General features: G+C 36.8%; 1 protein-coding gene across 3 annotated transcripts in view; it reads left to right on the top strand.

Annotated features, from left to right (window-relative positions):
* CSGALNACT2 (chondroitin sulfate N-acetylgalactosaminyltransferase 2) overlaps nt 1-22,115 on the top strand; it is a 52,793-nt gene that overhangs the window by 10,958 nt on the left and 19,720 nt on the right. Inside the window, exons 2-6 of one of the 3 annotated variants that reach the window (XM_068547519.1) lie at nt 7,414-8,348; nt 10,540-10,756; nt 12,059-12,160; nt 13,037-13,128; nt 15,426-15,513. In XM_068547519.1, coding sequence (XP_068403620.1) covers nt 7,688-8,348; nt 10,540-10,756; nt 12,059-12,160; nt 13,037-13,097 — 1,041 coding nt within the window. In that variant the 5' untranslated portion in view covers nt 7,414-7,687 and the 3' untranslated portion in view covers nt 13,098-13,128; nt 15,426-15,513. Of the gene's footprint in view, nt 1-7,413; nt 8,349-10,539; nt 10,757-12,058; nt 12,161-13,036; nt 13,129-15,425; nt 15,605-22,115 lie in introns of those variants that run through there. The other 2 variants (XM_068547518.1, XM_068547520.1) reach the window with 2 other exon arrangements.

Genomic DNA, 22,115 nt, shown 5'->3' with positions numbered 1-22,115 from the left:
CTGGGTAGAGTATTCTAGGTTGCAGATATTTCCCTTTCAAGACTTTGAATGTATTTTGCCACTCCCTTCTGGCTGCAACGTTTCTTTAGAGAAATTAGCTGATAGCCTTATGGGGGTTCCCTTGTAATTAACTCTGTTTTTCTCTTGCCTTTAGAATCCTCTTTTTACCTTTAACTTTTGCCGTTTTTATTATAATATGTCTTGGTGTAGGTCTGTTCGGGTTCACCTTGTTTGGGACCCTCTGTGCTTCCTGCACATATCTGTTTCCTTCTTTAGGTTTGGGAAGTTTTCAGCCATAATTTCTTCAAATACATTTTCAATCCCCTTTTTTCTTTGTTCTCCTTCTGGAATCCCTACTATGTGTAGATTGGCACACTTTATATTATTCCACAGGTCTCTTATATTACTTTCATGTTTTTTTTTTTCATTTGGCTTTCTGTCTGTTGTTTTGATTGGGTTATTTCCATTATTCTATCTTCCGGATCACATATTCTTTCTTCTGTGTTATTCATTCTGCTATTCGTTGCCTTTAGCTCAACTTTCATCTCAGCAAATGAATTTTCCAATTTTTCTTGTCTCCTCCTTATAATTTCTAGTTCCTTTTTACAGTAATCTTCATTTCTGTTGATACCCTTTCTTAATTTCTTCAGTTTTTTGATTACCTCCTTTTTGAACTCGGTGTCTGTTAGACTAAAGAGGTCTGTTTCATTGTTTGTTCCTTCAGGGGAATTCTCTGGGTCTTTTAACTGTGAGTGATTCCTCTGCTTCTTCATTTTGCTTATATTTTTCTTACTCTGTGAGTTTAAGAGAAACAATTATCTACTGTAGTCTTGGAGGGCTATTTATATGCGGGTGTGTCCCTGTGTAGCTTGTGTTTAATATTTTTTTGGCTTGAGGGCTGTTTTTGGTTTGGATGCTTGCCGTCTCTTTGCTCAGCATGTGCTGCCCATTATCCCCTTGATGGGGGTGTGCAGGTGCATAGCCCACACATGCTTCCAGGGAGGTGGAGGCAGTAACCAGCATCCACTTGCAGGACCCTTGCCAGTGGCAATGGTCTGCGCCCACTTCTGGAGTCAGAGATGGCAGCAGTGGCTCGTGCCCAGTCCTGGAGCTCGTGTAGGAGGTGTCCTGCCACCAGAGAGCATGTGTGGAGAAAGAAGCTCCTACGGCCATCCCACCTCCTCCTCATGCGCCCCAACGATGGCGCCTTGCCTCTCTGGCAGGACCAGGCTTCTTCCCTTACTCTTTGAGTTGTGGCACACAACACCCTAGCCCCCTCAGGCTGTCTCCATGCAACCAGCCCCAGTATTCTCACCAGGTCTGACCTCTAAAGCCCAAGCTTCAGCACCCAGCTCCCACCCACCCCAGCGGACGAATGACAAGCCTCTCAGGCTGGGGAGTGCTGGGTGGTGGCCCCGACCATCTGTGCAGGTCTCTCTCCACTTTGCCCTTGCAAACAGGTTGCTACGCTGTCCTCCAAGGCTCTGAAGCTCCCCCTCTGTGCTGGATGATTTCCCCACCAGTAAGGGGACTTCGCAGTGTGCAGAAACTTTTCCTCTTTCACAGCTCCCTGCCAGGGGCACAGGTCCCATCCTGATTCCTTTCTTTCTTCCTTTTTTTTTTTTTTTCTTTTTTCTTATGTCCCACCCAGTTACGTGGAGATTTTCTTGCCCTTTTGGAAGTTTGAGGTCTTCTGCCAGTGTTCAGTAGATGTTCTGTGCGAATTGTTCCACATGTAGATGTATTTTTGATGTATTTGTGGGAGGAGGTGAGCTCCACATCCTACTCCTCTGCCATCTTGATCCGATCTTTGTACTTCTTTTGTTAAAATTATTCCTAAGCACTTTTATTCTTTTTAGTGTAAACAAATTGTTTTCATAATTTTATTTTCAGATTGTTCATTGCTGGTATATAGAAATGCAGTTGATTTTTGTGTATTGATCTTGTATCCTGAGTTCCTAATTTCTTAGGATTTTCTTTATGCAAGATCACATCATCTGCAAATAGAGATAGTCCTCTTTTTTTTCAATTCAGATGTCTTTTATTTTGTTTTCTTGCCTAATAGCCCTGACTAGAACATCCTCCAATACAATGTTTAATAGAAGTGATGAGAGCAGACATCCTTTTCTTATTCCTGATCTTAGGGGGAAAGCATGCAGTCTTTCACCATTAAATATGAATTTAGCTGTGAGTTTTTTATATATGCCCTTTATCAGGTTGAGGAAGTTGCCTTCTATTCCTCATTTGTTGGGTGGTTTTATCAGGAAGTGGTGCTGGATTTTGTGAAATGTTTTTTCTGTGTCTATTGATACAATCATATGGGTTTTGTCCCTTATTCTATTGATGTGGTGTATTGCATTAATTGATTTTCAGATGGTAAATTCACCTTGCATTTTTGGGATAAATCACACTTGGTCATGGTGTTTTGTGTTGATAGATTTAGTGTGCTAACATTTTGTTGAGGATTTTTGTGTCTATATTCATAAGGAATATTGGTCTGTAGTTTTCTTTTGATATCTTTATCTGGTTTTAGTAGCACAGCAATACTGGCCTTATGTAATGAGTTGGGAGGTATTCCCTCTGTTTTTTGGAAGAGTTTGTGAAGCATTGGTATTCTTATTAATTCTTGGTTGAATTCACTGGTAAAACCATCTGATTCTGGACTTTTCTTTGTGGGTAGTTTTTTGATTACTAATTGAGTCTCATTATAAGTCTATTCATATTTACTATTTCTCCTTGAGTCAGTTACAGCAGTTTGTGTCTTTCTAGGAATTTGTCCATTTCATTCAGTTATATTTGAAAGCAATTTAAATAATAACAGAAATCTTGGGGAATTCCCTGGCGGTCCAGTGGTTAGGACTCAGCACTTTCACTGCCGTGGCCCGGGTTCAATCCCTGGTCCTAGAACTAACATCCCACAAGCCGCGCAGTGTCGCCAAAAAAAAAGAAAGACATCTTGTAATTATCCATGTAGTTAACATTTCTGGTTTCTTCATTGCTTTGTGTAGATCCATATTTCCATCTGCTAACATTTTCCTTCTGCCTAAAGGACTTGCAGTGAAGGTCTGATGGTGATGAATTCTTTTAGCTTTTTAATGTCTAAAAAAAAGTTTTTTGTCTTTGTTCTTGAATACTTTTTCTGAATGTAGAATTCTAGGTAGACGTATTTTTCCTTTCAGCTCTTTAAAGACATTGCTCCATTCTCTTTGTTTTTTGTTTTTGTATGATGTGTTTTTTTTCCTTTGGCCACTTTTAAGATTTTCTGTTTATCGTAGGATTTGTGCAGTTTGATTATCATGAGCTTTGCTTTAGTTTTCTTTGTGGCTCTTGTATTTGGTATTCGTTGAGCTTTTTGGATCTATGTGTTGATAGTTCATCAGATTTGGAAAATTTTCAGCCTTATTTCTTTCAATATTTCCCCTAGCCCCCTCCCCCTTGTTTGGAGACTGTAATTACATATATATTAGGCTGCTTGAAGTTGTCACACAGCTTACCAGGTGCTCTATTCATGTTTTTCATTATTTTTTCCTTCTATATTTTGAATAATTTCTGTTGCTATGTGTTCAATTCATTAATATTTTGTTCTGAAATATCTGCTGTTAATCCCATTCAGTATATTTTTCGTCTCAGAAATTGATGTTTTCATCTCCTTAGTTCAATTTGGATCTTTTTTTTAATGTCGTCTGTGTGTCTCCCTATCTTTTTGAACATGAATATCTTTTTAAATACAGTTATAATAACTGTTTTAATGTCCTTTTCTGTGAATTCCAGCATCTGTGTCATTTCTAGGTCAGTTTCAATCATTAATTTTTTCATTATGGGTTGTGTTTTTCTTTTTTTTTTGTATGCCTGATCGTTTTTGTTTGGAGGGCAAACATTTTGAATTTTATTTTACTGGATGCTGGATATTTTTATATTCCTATAAATATTTGTGAGGCTTGTTGTACAGTTATATGGAAACCTTTCAGGTCTTGCTTTTAAGGTTTGTTGGCAGGATCAGGCCCATGTTTAGTCTAGAGCTAATTATTTCCCACTACTGAGGCAAGACCTTTTTGAGTACTCTACCCAATGCCCCATGAATTTTGAGGTTTTCCAGTTTGTCTGGTGGGAACAGTCACTATTCTTGGCCCTGTTTGAATGCTGAGTTCTGTGTCTTCTAATTTTTTGTGTACTTCTGTCCTTAGCCTCAGTTAGTTCCTTCATATGCCTGCCCTTATCAGTGCTCTGCTGCACACCCAAAGGGTGTCCTCTTGAGATCTCTGGAGTTCTCTCCCTGTCCAGCTCTCTCCTCTGGTACTATATCCTTTGAACCTAGCTGCCTTGGTCTCCTCAGACTGTCAGCTCCACCTCATCAACTCAGGGAGTTACCTGGGCTCTACTTAGGAGGGGACTCCCTGTGCTATGGCCTGGAAACTAAGGCAGAAAGCTGTGCAATCACTTGTTTTTTGTTCCTCCAAGGATCAGTGTACTTTATTACCTAATGTTCAGTATCTTGAAAATCATTGTTTCATATATTGGGGTTTGTGGTTTTTTTAAATTGATTTTGTTTGTTTTTAGTTGTTTCCAGTGTGAGAGTAAATCTGGTCCATGTTACTTGATCTTGGCTATAAGAGGAAGTCTCTTTAGTCTGTTTTAGAGTTTAAGAATTGATGGCTCCTAACGTTTCTTTCTACTCTGAGCTCCTTGATTTTGTTTTACATATCTTTGACAGCTCAATTGCCCATTTCCACAGTATGCCATTCTCTCCTCAGAACACTTAACTATCTGCTGTTGGTGCTTGGAAGGTTGCTTGGGATTAACTCTGGGTTATGAATGAACCTGGTTTATCATACAAACAGACTACATAGAATGATGGCAGTCAAGGTGTAACAGCAGAAAATGGGTGTGTTCTCTAATACTATTCTTAACATATTTAGAGTTGTCATAATCTAGTTCTTTAGGATGTTGTTAAAGAGTTCCCTTCAGGGAACATAAAGGCAAATATGACTTTAATTGGAATCTTTTATGTTTAACAACCACAGAGCTATGCAACTAACATTTATATTCTAAAATAATTACAGGGACTTCCCTGGAGGTCCAGTGGTTAAAACTTCACTTTCCAATGCAGGGGGTGCGGGTTTGATCCCTGGTCGGGAAGCTAAGATCCCACATGCCTCATGGCCAAAAAACCAAAAAACATAAAACAGAAGCAATATTGTAACAAATTCAATAAAGAGTTTAAAAATGGTCCACATCAAAAAAATCTTCAAAGTAATTACAGCAACTTTTCTTTCATTTCAGTGTATAATATTCAACCGTAAGATATTCAGCTGTAAGATAAGCATGTAAGATATCTCAGACCTGTATTCTGCTTAAAGGAGGGAGAAAGAAGACCTTGGCTTTAATGCTGCCACTTAATAGTTATATAACCTCATTTAAATCTTTTCATTTCTGAACCTATTTTTCCTATACAAAAGAAGATACTAGCAACACTATTCTGAAAGGATGACATGGGAAATGTATTAAAATACCTTGTAAATCAGTATTTTTCAAGATTTTTGGATCACAACCCACTTATAAATACATTTTATGTGGATAGCTCATGCATATGTATGTGTGTGTATTTGCAACACAAAATTTACTACTATATGTGATATGCACCAGTATTTCCTGTTCTATTTCACTGAAAAGTAAACCTTTGGTAGTGACCCATTAATGGGTGATATCTCACAGTTTAAAATACATTGTCTATATAAAGAAAAAAAACTATGAGGTACCATATTAATATAAGATTGACATACTTAGCTTATATACTGTTAGTTCTGTCATCAAGTTCAAATATAGTATAGTTAAATATATATAACTTTATTAACTTATTCAAGATTATGTTCCCACATTTTTAGTTTTAATCTTTCTTTTCCCTATAAACGGGCTAGTAATAACTTATAGTTAAGAGATACCTCTGAGTTTTAACTTTTAAACAATGAAATTTAAGTGGTTTCTTATGCTAAGAATTACAGTTCTGAGACATGTTAAAGTCCTAGAACTAATACTAGCTTTGTTTTTTACTTAGTTTTCTTGATATGGTACCAATTTTTTTTTCCTGTTTTTTTCTATATCACTTAAAATAAATAAGATTTATAAGCAGTAAAACAGATGCCATCATAGTAAAACTTGTGAATTAAAATTTTAAGGATACTTGGTTATCTTTTGGTTAACTAAAGTAATAAATGGCTAAGGGTAGTTAAGTCCATTGATTGTGATCCACTAGCCAAAAGAAGTTTGAATCTATCCTACATTTTGTATAAATATGTGCCACAAAAAACACACATTGCAGCATTTTTCACAGAAGGCATCCAGGCTTTCCTAATCACCAAGAAACTGACGAGGGCTGATGTTCTCTAGTGACCTTCTTCCATAGGTTCTGCTGCACTGGTAGAAACCAACTCTGTTAAAAGCAGGCGGTAGTATCACATATTCTTCTTGACAAACCCTTCATTAGAATAGAAGTTCTCTCTGCAGTGGAGGCCTTCCCTGCTTCCTGTCTCCTAGGTTTAACCTTCTCTATTTCTAGAATTAAGGATCCTTAGTTTAGAAAGAAACATGGAAGAGCTCCCATAGCTGGTTGTGGTATAAGCGATAGCATGTAATTTTGTAAATTTATAAACGGTTCTTGGATTTTCTTTCCCTGTAGATAAATATGTTCCTGTTTTTCTTTATATAGACTCCAAACTTTCCAGAGTTGTAGGAAATCTGTTGCTGTGTAATACAGTGGAAAGAATTATGTGATCTAATGCTCAAATAATCTACTGGAGGACTTTGGATGTAAAAATGTTTCTTAGTGTGTTTTCCAGATGTCTGTGACCTTTTGAAATTGCTTTTCCTCCCAACTTAATTTTAAGGCTCTTAGATTGACTGAGTTGAGCTATAGAAATTAATGAAGTAGAATGCTTGAACTGAATAAACTGGAAGAAAATATCTCTCTCTAGAAAGCCATTAGCAACATAACAAAAACATTTTATAGAAACTCAGCTCCCAAATGGTGATATGTATAGGTGGGAAATGGCGAGTTAATTGAAATATTATGTTAATAAAGAGTTATACGTGATGTAATTTTCAAATAGTTAGGGACCAATAGAATCTGTCTATTGTAACACAAACTATGCTAAACATAAGTTTAATGTTTCTTTGATTCATTCAGGTTATGGATGTGTAGACATTCTGGTTGGAAGTATTACATGTGATATTTTATTGTTTCATAAGGTATTTTTCTTAATACTTTCTCCCAGCGTTTACTGAATATTCTGTATTGTATTAGTGCCTCTCCTGGTGCTCTGTCTATGGTAGTCACATAGCTAAGTTTACTGAAGCTGTCAACAGTGTGATATACTTAAGGAAACAAAATTCTGATTGATTCTGATCTGTTTCTTTCAGAAAAATCACTACCCATGTCATGGATTTTATCTGATTGTGTAGATCAGATTTCCTTATTCTGGATATCATGGTAACAGTATAGGAAATATGAATTATTTCTCATTTCTGCAAGTAGAATTCACTGCTGAAGGAAGAAATTTTTTAAGCTACAGCCAAATTCATTTTGGTACCTTTTATGGAAATCCTGATTTTGTTTTTACTTTTTTATAACCTTTCGCAAAAGGTATGAACAAGCAAAGAGCACATCTCATTAGGCAAGTCCACATTAATAAGAATGCCTAGAAGAGGATTGATTCTTCAGACCCGGACCCACTGGCTACTGTTGGGTCTCGCTTTACTCTGCAGTTTAATATTATTTTTGTACCTTCTGGAATGTGCCCCCCAGACTGATGGAAATGCATCTCTTCCCGGTATTGTTGGGGAAAATTATGGCAAAGAGTATTATCAAGCCCTCCTACAGGAGCAAGAAGAACATTATCAAACCAGAGCAACCAGTCTGAAACGCCAGATTGCCCAATTAAAACAAGAATTGCAAGAAATGAGTGAGAAGATGAGATCACTGCAAGAGAGAAAGAATGTAGGGGCTAATGGCATAGGCTATCAAGGCAACAAAGAGCAAGCACCTAGTGATCTTTTAGAGTTTCTTCATTCACAAATTGACAAAGCTGAAGTTAGCATAGGAGCCAAACTGCCTAGTGAGTATGGAGTCATTCCCTTTGAAAGTTTTACCTTAATGAAAGTATTCCAGTTGGAAATGGGTCTCACTCGCCATCCTGAGGAAAAACCAGTTAGAAAAGATAAGCGAGATGAATTGGTAGAAGTTATTGAAGCTGGCTTGGAGGTCATTAATAATCCTGATGAAGATGATGAACAGGAAGATGAGGATGGTCCCCTTGGAGAAAAACTGGTATTTAATGAAAATGACTTCATAGAAGGTAATGTGAAAACAGTGTTGGTCCATAGTTATGTTAGTATGACAAAATTCTGTTATTGTATGCTGTAATATGTCAGTCATTATCCACAGTATTAAAGCATTTAAATTTTTACCCACTAAATTCCACCAAGAATTTGAAGTGGCTTTTTAGAAAAAGTTATAATGTGATCATGATAAAATAGAAAATAAGGACCAGGGAAATAGAATAAATCTAAGTTTATATAGCAAAATACTCCCCAAGTTGAAGGGCTCTTAGGGTTGTATATGTATTTGCACGTATATGTATTTGCATTCATCTCTTAACTGGTCTTGATGTTCCTTTTTTATATTTTTTAAAATGTATGAACTAAGGCTCAAGATTTGAAAACCATTTGCTAAAGGAAAGAAAAAGAACCTAATTTAGATTAGTGATTGTTCTGTATTTTGAGTGGAGGAGAAACGCATGTCAGAACATCAAGAGGCATACATAGTTTTGAAAAGCATATTTGGCATTTGGAAAAGTAAAGAAATAAACCTATTTTCCTAATACAGACTGCAGAAAGGGCATAGGATTTTTATATGTCAAAATGGGACATGACTCAAAAGTTGAGGAACACTTGTATAAATTTAAGATATTTGTTGATTGATATAAATAGGAATAATTATAAATCCCAACCCGTCTCCATCTTAATACCCCCTGCTAGATATTTAATTGTAGACTTAAAACCATTTTGGATACAAATATGTCTTGAAAGTTGTCTTTGCTCGATTCTGTAAACAGTATACCACGTGTAGTTTTTTTTTTTTTTTTTGACCCTAAATCATCATGGGTATCACTTGTTGTAATATAATATAATACCTTGAGCCTTTGGAGGCCATCAGGGAGGGCCTTGTGCTTTTCTGTGGCATTTTAGCTGTCTTCTCCCTATAGCCACCTCTTTTTTCCCCTGTCACTTCCTGCAATTTTTGATGGGTTGTTTCTTTCAAAACGCTTGTAATTTTTCTGAAAGCTCAGCTTTTTGTCTTTTCACTGTATATGTTTGTAGCTTATGGCAGAATTGAAAGCTGCAGAGGAAATAAGATAACTAAGATACGTAAAATGTCTTCATGTCTGCCTAAAAAGGAAGGAACCTATGCCAGTTTTATATTCTGCAGCTTCTGCTTTTCTTATAACTCTCCTCGGATTCTGTCATTTACAGGATTTTTCTCTGCATCTAACACATTTTGTCCCTTGCTTTTCCTCCATTGTGCTACTTCCCTCATCAAAAAAAATAATTACTTACAATGATTTAGTAACTCCTGTTTCTCTACCAGACTTCAGCTTCGATGTCACTTCTTCTGGGAGGTGATCTCCAACCTGCAAGTTTAAGATAGCAGTACTTCTTAACTTCTACCCTGTGTCCCATCTCATAGCACTTGTCATAGTATATGGCATTGCCCATTTCCTGATTTGTAGTTCCTGATACACTGTAAGCCTCAGGAGGAGTGGGACCAGTCAATCTTGTTCACCATTTTATTTCCAGATATTGACTGACTCACACATCTATAGGTCTAACCTCTCTCCTGAGTGTCACACTTAAAAACCAGATTGCCCAATAGACTTCCATACTTTATTCCCAAAGGTGTCTCATATCACCATGTTTAAATTTATACTGATTTTTCTTTGTCTGACTTCATTCTATCCAGAGTCTTGTGTGTTTGCATGTGTATATCACTGTATTGTTATTTCTTTATTTTTCTGTCTTCCTCACTAGACTGACCCTTCCAAAAAACTGGGACCATGTAGCCCTCTTTATACCATCAGTGCCTGACACAAATGCACTCAATTCATTTTTGTTAAGCTGAACCAAGTAATAGATGATTTGACTCTCAGGTCCAGAACTTAATATTGCTAGAAGTAATTTCTTTATTTTAATCATTTGGTTTCTGTGTTGATAGGCTCTGCTATTAAAGTCATGTATGAAAAGGAATCATTGTCATTTGGAGCATACTTTATGGGTTGAATAATATAGCAGAGTGGTGAACATTTTTTTAACCTCTCCTTTTAAAGAAACAGTTGTTGTTGACTGTACTGTGGGGATAAAATTTTCACAAATGTATAAAAATCCTACAAGTCTGGTATCACACTTTTGATCTTTGAGTAAAATCAATAGTCATATTGAACTTGTAAACTTTGACATGGAGACATCTTTGTTCCTAACTCTTTCCTTTAGGTTATTATCGCACTGAGAGAGATAAGGGCACACTGTATGAACTCTTTTTTAAGAAAGCAGACCTTATGGAATATAGACATGTGACTCTCTTCCGCCCTTTTGGACCTCTCATGAAAGTGAAGAGCGAGATGATTGACATTACTAGATCAATTATTAATATCATTGTGCCGCTTGCTGAAAGAACTGAAGCATTTGCACAGTTTATGCAGAACTTCAGGTAACTCCCGGGGCTTAGTGATTTGACTGAGCACTCCTAAAAAAAAAAAAGCACATTTCATGCCATTTTATTTAATTTACCTCCACTGAGTATGATTACTTAGAATTACAGAACAATTTTTTAGGCTTTAGGGAACTTTATGTTTTGATATTCCCTTTTTTCTTAAGGCATGTATAGTATATTGCGTTATTGACAACTTGAACTGTGAAGTAAATTGAGGGTGACAACTATTAGAAACTAAATTTGATTACCTTTATAATTGTGTTTGAATTCATTTTAGGACAAGTTGAATTTTTAAAAATAACGTTATTGACGTGTAACTTACATACAATAAAATCGACATATTCCAAGGATAGAGGTTTCATGACTTTTGACAAATGTATACACCCATGTAACTGCCTCTCCAGTTAAGATATAGAACATTACTGTCTCCCCAGAAAATTCCCCGAGAACAATTTGAATTTCAAAATTGAAAGAAATTTTAGAAATACAAATATTCAAGTAAACGTGGGAGAATGTTATTCCATCTTGGGAAGCAGAGACTATAGCAGTTTTTAAAAGAATTTTTTTCTTTTTTTTAATCATTATTTTTAAATGCTGAAGCGTTAAAAAAATTAACAACTACATATTAGGGTAACGATTTGAGGAAAGTTTTACTTTTTTGTTTTAATTGGACAATTGTCATGTTTTTAATACTTTAATATGATAGTTTTAATTCTTTGTAGTCCCGATCTTTGTTCTCATTGAAGTTGTTGGATGTAAAAGTTAGTTAACACAGTTCTGTTGCAGAATATCTAGAAGTCATGCTTCCGAATGAGTTTTACGTTTTTGAAATTGCTTGCTTGAGATCTGATTTCCTAAAGCATTTTTTAATTGCCTTTCTTGGAATTACCTTCAGATGCTACATTATTCTTTACAGTTACTAATCTCAATCATGACAAATATTTACTCCTTGATGATAAGTATAATTTCTCTAATTAGCCAATCTGAAGACAAAGTAACTCTTGACCCCAAACTTGAGTTATTTATTTATTTGGTTTTGAACTGATTGAACTTATTTCCTTGAGTAGCTTATAATTTGCTTCTGAAGGCAATACCAAAGCAAAAGTTCCAAAAATGTTTTAAAATATGGCAAAATTCAGCAATATTGCCAGTTTTACATTTACTTAAAGCTTTGTGTGATTTCATTCTAAATGAGTAATGCTTCATTTGTTTTCTTGTTAAAGCTTCATGTGATTGCTTTCTGAATGAGTAGTGCCTCATATATTCTCCTGAATGAACTTTATTTTTCATTTCTGTTAGGGATGTATGTATTCATCAGGACAAGAGAATTCATCTCACAGTGGTGTATTTTGGTAAAGAAGGACTACCTAAAGTCAAGTCTATCCTAGAATCTGTCACAAGGTTGGTGAGCCATGTCCACATTGAAGTCCTTTATATATAATAATAGAAGAATGAGAATTTCAGATACTTAATGAATGAATAATTTTGAATAGCTGCTGTTAAAAATTGGCTGAGCATGTGAGTGGTGGTGCTAGTAAGTTCCTCATTTCACCCCTAAGTTCACTCTAAATGACTCATCTTCCCTTAACCTCTTAGACAGTGTGGCATGATTAGGGTGCTCTCACTCTGTGGCCCACTCACCTTGTATATATTTGCCTCTATTTATTCTTCCATTTCCTTCTTTTTGAACTCTTTCCCTTTTTCTAAATCTAATCCCTTCACTTTGATATCATCTCCTGAGCTTGTCTCTCTTGCTTGCCACCTTTCTTTCCTTCCATTTTCCTGAGTTCCTTCTCACCCTGCAAATGATGCTTAGGTCTCCCCTATCCTTAAGAGACCCCTACCTGACTCTACAGTACCCAGTAACTGCTATTAGGTTTCTGTCCTTTCACCTAAACCTCACAAAACAGTAGCTATCTAACCAAGCAACTCATATAGTACCTGGCACACAGTAGGTGCTCAGAGGTTTGAATGAATGAATTAGTAATTCCTTAATACTCCATTATTAATTCTGTAGCTTCTCAGCCTTTTCATCTCTAAGTTATGGGCCCAGAGTTATGACCTAACTGCCAAATTCAACCTTTTCTCTGTCATCCTCTCTGCTTTCTTACATTTGATACCTAACCAGTACTTCCTTCTTGAACCTCTCCTCTGATGTTTGTAAAATGTAAATATTTTGTAAATGTAGATATGTTATAATGTAAGATATTAGGTTGATTGACTTTTCTGACCACATCAACTCTGTATCCTTTACTTGCTTCTTTACCTTTCTGCTAGTTGTGGCCATTCCCTAAGAGTCCAGCTTTGGCCGGCCATTCTTCTCGAATCGTTCAACTAACATTCATTGAGTCCCACCGACTATGTTCCAGGTACACTGCTCGGGAGTCTAACTGGGGTGGTTGGGATAGGACTGGGCACAGAGGAGGGAGTTGCAGTCCCTGCCCCAGAGGGACTCTCACAGCACTGGAGTATGAAAAACAAACATTGTCTTCTCCTCCGCCTTCACTGGCTCCTCCTCCTGATGGCCCTCTCTCAGTTCAGACGAAGGTTCTCATGATTCCCTGGGCTTGATGTCTGAGGGCCAGCGTCTTTCACTCATTCTCTACCTCTGATTAATCGGTTTCTGCTCACCGCACAGGACCTCTGTTCTGTCCTTTCCTTGCTGCTGCCACCGCTCTAACCCATGCTCCCCTCCCTCCATTTCTTCCCTTTGTCTCTTCCCTCATCATTTTCAGATCACCTACTAAGTACCAGTGACTCACGTTGGTGTTATTGAAGTTGTCCCTGCATTAATCAAGACTCCTCTGTGGCAAATGACGGAAACTTATCTTGAATTTGGTTGAGGAAAATGGGAGCATTATTGAAGAATCTTGGATAACTCCCAGAATTAAAGGGATTATTATAACCAAATTTAATGAGAAGGAAACCAAAACAGCTTTGGTACCTTAGGGACTGGGACCAGAGACTTGAATACCATCAGAATTCTCTTGTCTTCTTGTCTGTTTTTCTCTGCATGTTGACTTCATTCTCCTGTTGCAGATTGGCTTCTTCCACATATGAGGTATATGGCTCTTGGCAGCTCTGGGCTCATATCTTCTCAGCTTTGCCATCAGAGAGGAAAGAACTTTCTCCCAGATCCAGTTGAGAAAATCCCAGGGAAGGACTTTTGCCCACTCTTGAGCCAGTCACTATGGCCAGGTGGGGTGGGGGTATTTTGATTAGCCCAGCTTGAGTCTGGTCCTTGCCCCTAGGAAATTACTGCGGTTGGGGTATTCTGTGATTACTTCCTCCACTTGGTGCTGGGAGTGTGAGATGGTGATCGGCAGTTTCCCCAAAAGAAGGGAGAGATTTGCAACCTATAAAGGGCGCGGGGGAGGCATGGGCACTCAGAGCACTTGGAGTCCACTCCATGCACTGTTTGAGTCTTTGCTTCTGTCTCTCCATTTCCCATTCTATACTATTTTAAGAGTAATCTTTTAAAAATGTTCCTTTTTTGATCCAGCTGTCCCCTAGTGCAGCAGTTCTCCAACTTTAACATCAGTAACCTGGAGTGACTTGTCCCAGGAGAGACGCAGAAGCTCAGCTCCTCCCCTAGTATCTGATTCAGGGGCCTGGGGTGGGGCCTGAGAATATGTATTTCTGACCTGTTCCCGGGGAATTCTGATGCTGTGGGTGCATGGACTTGGCTGTGATAAACCACTGCCCTGGTGGAAAGACCCTGACTCCTCCTTGACTTTAGAACACTGACCAAGTTCTTCAACTTCTCATGGAAGGTACTCCTTAGTCTGACCCTTTTCTGGTCTTCTCTCATTGTTCCATTTTAGAATCCCTGTGTTCCAGTTTGACTTGTCTGATTCCTGTTCTTTAAAAAAACTTTCTACTTTCTTACCTCCTTGCCTTTGAGAATAATTAATTGGAATGACCTTTACACTCGCCACTGAATTCAGGATTTTAACTAAGGCATAACTTAAATTCTGCTTCTAACATCTTCTCTAACTACTTCAGACAAAAGCAATCTTTTTTCCTCAGAACTGCTGTTCATTCATTCATTCAGAAAATATTTATTGAACTCCTACCCTTTGAGGGGCGTTGTGTCCATAGTAATGAACAAAACAAAATCCCTTCTCTCATGGAGCTTACATTCTAGTGGGAGACACTCAAACAAACATGTCTGGTGGTACTGAGGAAAACAAAGCTGGGCAAGGGGATAGAGATTAAAGAGAAGGGAGGTCAGGGCTACTTCACATGTACCATGAGGGGATCCCTCTGATAAGGGGACATTTGAGCAAAGATCTGAAGAACTAGAGAGAAGAGCACTCTTTGTATGTATCATTCATGTGGATTGCATTATTTATTATCAAATATTATGCTATTTTTCCAAGTGTATACTTCTTACCTCCCCAGTAGGTTTTTAAGATCCTGAAGGGTAGTGGCCTATTAACACTTATTAACTTCACACCACTAGCATGTTGCCTCAAATGTGGGCATTTAGTTGACTGTCTGTCCCTGATGATGATCATACACATGAAACTGATCATTGCCTTTCCTTATATGAATGTAGACCCAACATAATAAATACCTGAAGGTAAAATATATTTTGTAAGTTGTGTTAAGAGAGTCAGCTTTAAGTGGGACTTACCATTTGTTGTATGTGCTTTCCTCATAGTGAGTCTAATTTTCACAATTACACCTTGGTCTCATTGAATGAAGAATTTAATCGTGGACGAGGACTAAATGTGGGTGCCCGAGCTTGGGACAAGGGAGAGGTCTTGATGTTTTTCTGCGATGTTGATATATATTTCTCAGCCGAATTCCTTAACAGCTGCCGGTTAAATGCTGAGCCAGGTGGGTAAAATGTTGGTAGGTGAGTTGAGTGTAGAAGTTAGAACAATGTCAGCACATCCCATATTTTGAATCAAGTTAATTATGTTTTTTAAAGATTATATTTGGTGTAATTTAGCTGGAATATTAAGTAGAAAAGTGAAAATTTGCCCCTCTGAAGTTCATACCCCTTGTTCTTTTATGGCCAGATTCCAGTGTATACATTTGGATTCAAATAAACAAATGCAAAGAAATAAAAAGTCTTGAAATTGACAAGGAGGAAGTAGCACCCATCAAAAAAGAGCAAAGCAGTAGTGTGATGTGTGAGATTCAGAAGCACTCTACCTCAGGCAGGTGGTGCCAACACACATGCGGGCATGCACTCACGCAGAGGTCTAGATACAGATGGTGCTTGGTCTCCAGACTGTGCATTTTGGGATGATTACTATACTTTGTTTTACACTGTACATATTTTTTGAAAATGTTAAGAGCAAATGACATTTTTATATATCAAATATTATTTTAAATGTGAAAAGGAAGTTTTCTATATTAAAAAAATCTCATAGTAAATTTTTTTTATATAGAACTACTCATATTGTACAAATTATTATCTTCTTATTAATCATTTTGGTTAGGGATGGTTGTCAGGAACTCTCTGAGAGTCAAGTGGGTAAATGAGGGTTAGATTTACCTTTTTTGCACCAGGCAAAAATATATATTTTACATTATTTCTTTAATGTAAAAGAAATAGATTTGCCTCTGGGAAATTGAGCTCCCCTTCCGTAAGTGGGTTTTAATGAAGATGAGGTGAACATCTGCTGGGGATCTTGTAATAAAAAGGCTGCCACATTACTTACAGGGTCCTTGACAATTTCTGAGTGCTACATATTATCACGTCTGATTGAGACCAGTCTCAGCAAGGGGTTCTCTGTTGAGGGGAGATGGGCTAGTTAGTTAGTCTTAAAGGGTCCCTTCAGTGCTGACAATTTGAATGCTAATGACAAGGCCTTTTGAGGGGGCTATTACATCAGGTATTTTTAACTCAGTCTTCCCAAGTTTTCCAAATCTTGTTTAGATCTGTCTGCAGTTCTATATTCTAATTATTCTTTATGTATCCATTATACAATATCCTTTGGATTCACTGTTTCTATGATTCATTTTGAAGGGTGAGTTTAACAGAAGTTTCTAAGTTTCTTGGTGATTGTCAGAGGTTAACCTACATCTGTTACTGCTAATTCGATGAAATAATGATTAATAAATGGTTCACCTCAGGAACAGCTGAGAGAATGCTTTTGTGCATCGCCCCAGGGTCAATGGGAATAAACATGTCAAAAGGGAATAAAGCACCCTTTAGTCTTTTTTTCTCTGTTCTTTTTTTTTTTTTTTTTCACACACACACACTGTATTTTACTTTTACAAGAGATAGACTGACACCAAGCATTGTACATGGATGACCACAACAAAAGCAACAATGATTGCAATTACCAAACATGAAACACACTCATACTATGTCATAATATTGACATTCAGTCCAGTAATCCTCCACTGCAACAGCTCCTTTACTTTGCAGTGAAAATTGATTTGTATATTCTTTGCCTCTGAGTCCTTGTGGGATTTTTTTTTTTTTTAATTCAGACAGAAAGTCACAAAAATTATACTCATCCTCATCAGTTCACTCAGTCCCATGTAATTAATTTTTTTTTTCATCTTGATCTTTTGTTAGCACTTTTATGAGTTCATCAGTTTTTCATTAGAGTTCTGAAAATGCTTATTCATTCAGTTCAGCAGTACAGTCAGTTACCAGAAACCTGTACTTGTCAGAGTCTTTTCCATGAATTTCTTGAAGATGAAACCCTTTTATAGGAACATATTTGCAAAATCATCAGAGTACACCCAGAACTGTCTGTAAATGACAAAAGACTTAAAAATGACCACGGTTAAAGATTTGGTGAAAGTTCATAATAATGCAGTTGACAAGAAAATTAGTTATTTCTGAGATATACATTTTAAAGTAATAACTAGGATTATTACTTATAACATTATACCAGAACATATAAGATTTTTAGAAATTTCATGTAATGTCTGAAACATTTATATTAACATATTTCCATACATATTTCCATACAAATACAAATATAAGATTTTTAGAAATTTCATGTAATGTCTGAAACCTTTATATTAACATATTTCCATACATATTTCCATACAAATACAAATATAAGATTTTTAGAAATTTCATGTAATGTCTGAAACATTTATATTAACATATTTCCATGCAAATAACCCAATGAAAGTTTAGTATTAGTTGTTTTGTTTGTTTTTTTATACTGCATGTTCTTATTAGGCATCAATTTTATACACATCAGTGTATACATGTCAATCCCAATCGCCCAATTCAGCACACCACCATCCCCACCCCACCGCAGTTTTCCCCCCTTGGTGTCCATATGTCCATTCTCTACATCTGTGTCTCAACTTCTGCCCTGCAAACTGGCTCATCTGTACCATTTTTCTAGGTTCCACATACATGCATTAATATACGATATTTGTTTTTCTCTTTCTGACTTACTTCACTCTGTATGACAGTCTCCAGATCCATCCACGCCTCAACAAATGACTCAGTTTCGTTCCTTTTTATGGCTGAGTAATATTCCATTGTATATATGTACCACAACTTCTTTATCCATTCGTCTGTTGATGGGCATTTAGGTTGCTTCCATGACCTGGCTATTGTAAATAGTGCCGCAATGAACGTTCGGGTGCATGTGTCTTTTTGAATTACGGTTTTCTCTGGGTATATGCCCAGTAGTGGGATTGCTGGGTCATATGGTAATTCTATTTTTAGTTTTTTAAGGAACCTCCATATTGTTCTCCATAGTGGCTGTATCAATTTACATTCCCATCAACAGTGCAAGAGGGTTCCCTTTTCTCCACACCCTCTCCAGCATTTGTTGTTTGTTGATTTTCTGATGATGCCCATTCTAACAGGAGTGAGGTGATACCTCATTGTAGTTTTGATTTGCATTTCTCTAATAATTAGTGGTGTTGGGCATCCTTTCATGTGCTTGTTGGCAATCTGTATAACTTCTTTGGAGAAATGTCTAGTTAGGTCTTCTGCCCATTTTTGGATTGGATTTTTTGTTTTTTTGATATTGAGCTGCATGAGCTGCTTGTATATTTTGGAGATTAATCCTTTGTCCGTTGATTCATTTGCAAATATTTTTTCCCATTCTGAGGGTTGTCTTTTCGTCTTGTTTATGGTTTCCTTTGCTGTGCAAAAGCTTTGAAGTTTCATTAGGTCCCACTTGTTTATTTTTGTTTTTATTTCCATTACTCTAGGAGGTGGATCAAAAAAGATCTTGCTGTGATTTATGTCAAAGAGTGTTCTTCCTATGTTTTCCTCTAAGAGTTTTATAGTGTCCAGTCTTATATTTAGGTCTCTAATCCATTTTGAGTTTATTTTTGTGTATGGTGTTAGGGAGTATTCTAATTTCATTCTTTTACATGTAGCTGTCCAGTTTTCCCAGCACCACTTATTGAAGAGACTGTCTTTTCTCCATTGTATATCTTTGCCTCCTTTGTCATAGATTAGTTGACCATAGGTGCGTGGGTTAATCTCTGGGCTTTCTATCTTGTTCCATTGATCTATGTTTCTGTTTTTGTGCCAGTACCATATTGTCTTGATTACTGTAGCTTTGTAGTAGAGTCTGAAGTCAGGGAGTCTGATTCCTCCAGCTCCATTTTTTTGCCTCAAGACTGCTTTGGCTATTCGGGGTCTTTTGTGTCTCCATACAAATTTTAAGATGATTTGTTCTAGCTCCGTAAAAAATGCCATTGGTAATTGGATAGGGATTGCATTGAATCTGTATGTTGCTTTGGGTAGTATACTCATTTTCACAATGTTGATTCTTCCAATCCAAGAACATGGTATATCTCTCCATCTGTTGGTATCATCTTTAATTTCTTTCATCAGTGTCTTATAGTTTTCTGCATACAGGTCTTTTGTCTCCCTAGGTAGGTTTATTCCTAGGTATTTTATTCTTTTTGTTGCAATGGTAAATGGGAGTGTTTCCATAATTTCTCTTTCAGATTTTTCATCATTAGTGTATAGGAATGCAAGAGATTTCTGTGCATTAATTTTGTATCCTGCAACTTTACCATATTCATTCATTAGCTCTAGCAGTTTTCTGGTGGCAGTTTTAGGATTCTCTATGTATAGTATCACGTCATCCGCAAACAGTGACAGTTTTACTTCTTCTTTTCCAATTTGTATTCCTTTTATTTCTTTTTCTTCTCTGATTGCCGTGGCTAGGACTTCCAGAACTATGTTGAATAATAGTGGTGAGAGTGGACATCCTTGTCTCGTTCCTGATCTTAGAGGAAATGCTTTCAGTTTTTCACCATTGAGAATGATGTTTGCTGTGGGTTTGTCATATATGGCCTTTATTATGTTGAGGTAGGTTCCCTCTATGCCCACTTTCTGGAGAGTTTTTATCATAAATGGGTGTTGAATTTTGTCAAAAGCTTTTTCTGCATCTATTGAGATGATCATATGGTTTTTATTCTTCAATTTGTTAATATGGTGTATCACATTGATTGATTTGCGTATATTGAAGAATCCTTGCATCCCTGGGATAAATCCCACTTGATCGTGGTGTATGATCCTTTTAATGTGTTGTTGGATTCTGTTTGCTAGTATTTTGTTGAGGATTTTTGCATCTATATTCATCAGTGATATTGGTCTGTAATTTTCTTTTTTTGTAGTGTCTTTGTCTGGTTTTGGTATCAGGGTGATGGTGGCCTCATAGAATGAGTTTGGGAGTGTTCCTTCCTCTGCAATCTTTTGGAAGAGTTTGAGAAGGATGGGTGTTAGCTCTTCTCTAAATGTTTGATAGAATTCACCTGTGAAGCCATCTGGTCCTGGACTTTTGTTTGTTGGAAGATTTTTAATCACAGTTTCAATTTCATTACTTGTGATTGGTCTGTTCATATTTTCTGTTTCTTCCTGGTTCAGTCTTGGAAGGTTATACCTTTCTAAGAATTTGTCCATTTCTTCCAGGTTGTCCATTTTATTGGCATAAAGTTGCTTGTAGTAGTCTCTTAGGATTCTTTGTATTTCTGCGGTGCCTGTTGTAACTTCTCCTTTTTCATTTCTGATTTTATTGATTTGAGTCCTCTCCCTCTTTTTCTTGATGAGTCTGGCTAATGGCTTATCAATTTTGTTTATCTTCTCAAAGAACCAACTTTTAGTTTTATTGATCTTTGCTATTGTTTTCTTTGTTTCTATTTCATTTATTTCTGCTCTGATCTTTATGATTTCTTTCCTTCTGCTAACTTTGGGTTTTGTTCGTTCTTCTTTCTCTAGTTTCTTTAGGTGTAAGGTTAGATTGTTTACTTGAGATTTTTCTTGTTTCTTTAGGTAGGCTTGTATAGCTATAAACTTCCCTCTTAGAACTGCTTTCGCTGCATCCCATAGGTTTTGGGTCGTCGTGTTTTCATTGTCATTTGTCTCTAGGTATTTTTGTATTTCCTCTTTGATTTCTTCAGTGATCTCTTGGTTATTTAGTAACGTATTGTTTAGCCTCCATGTGTTTGTCTTTTTTACGTTTTTTCCCCTGTAATTCATTTCTAATCTCATAGCGTTGTGGTCAGAAAAGATGCTTGATATGATTTCAATTTTCTTAAATTTACTGAGGCTTGATTTGTGACCCAAGATGTGATCTATCCTGGAGAATGTTCCGTGCGCACTTGAGAAGAACGTGTAATCTGCTGTTTTTGGATGGAATGTCCTATATATATCAATTAAATCTATCTGGTCTATTGTGTCATTTAAAGCTTCTGTTTCCTTATTTATTTTCATTTTGGATGATCTGTCCATTGGTGTAAGTGAGGTGTTAAAGTCCCCCACTATTATTGTGTTACTGTCGATTTCCTCTTTTATAGCTGTTAGCAGTTGCCTTATGTATTGAGGTGCTCCTATGTTGGGTGCATATATATTTATAATTGTTATATCTTCTTCTTGGATTGATCCCTGGATCATTATGTAGTGTCCTTCCTTGTCTCTTGTAACATTCTTTATTTTAAAGTCTATTTTATCTGATATGAGTATAGCTACTCCAGCTTTCTTTTGATTTCCATTTGCATGGAATATCTTTTTCCGTCCCCTCACTTTCAGTCTGTATGTGTCCCTAGGTCTCAAGTGGGTCTCTTGTAGACAGCATGTATATGGGTCTTGCTTTTGTATCCATTCAGCCAGTCTATGTCTTTTGGTTGGGGCATTTAATCCATTCACGTTTAAGGTAATTATCAATATGTATGTTCCTATGACCATTTTCTTAATTGTTTTGGGTTTGTTTTTGTAGGTCCTTTTCTTCTCTTGTGTTTCCCACTTAGAGAAGTTCCTTTAGCATTTGTTGTAGAGCTGGTTTGGTGGTGCTGAATTCTCTTAGCTTTTGCTTGTCTGTAAAGCTTTTGATTTCTCCATCAAATCTAAATGAGATCCTTGCCGGGTAGAGTAATCTTGGTTGTAGGTTCT

Source organism: Eschrichtius robustus, chromosome 7 (genome assembly GCF_028021215.1).
Source record: "Eschrichtius robustus isolate mEscRob2 chromosome 7, mEscRob2.pri, whole genome shotgun sequence".
Taxonomy (NCBI): domain Eukaryota; kingdom Metazoa; phylum Chordata; class Mammalia; order Artiodactyla; family Eschrichtiidae; genus Eschrichtius; species Eschrichtius robustus.
Note: the sequence above shows the minus strand (reverse complement) of the source record. Positions and strands in the feature narration are given on the sequence as shown.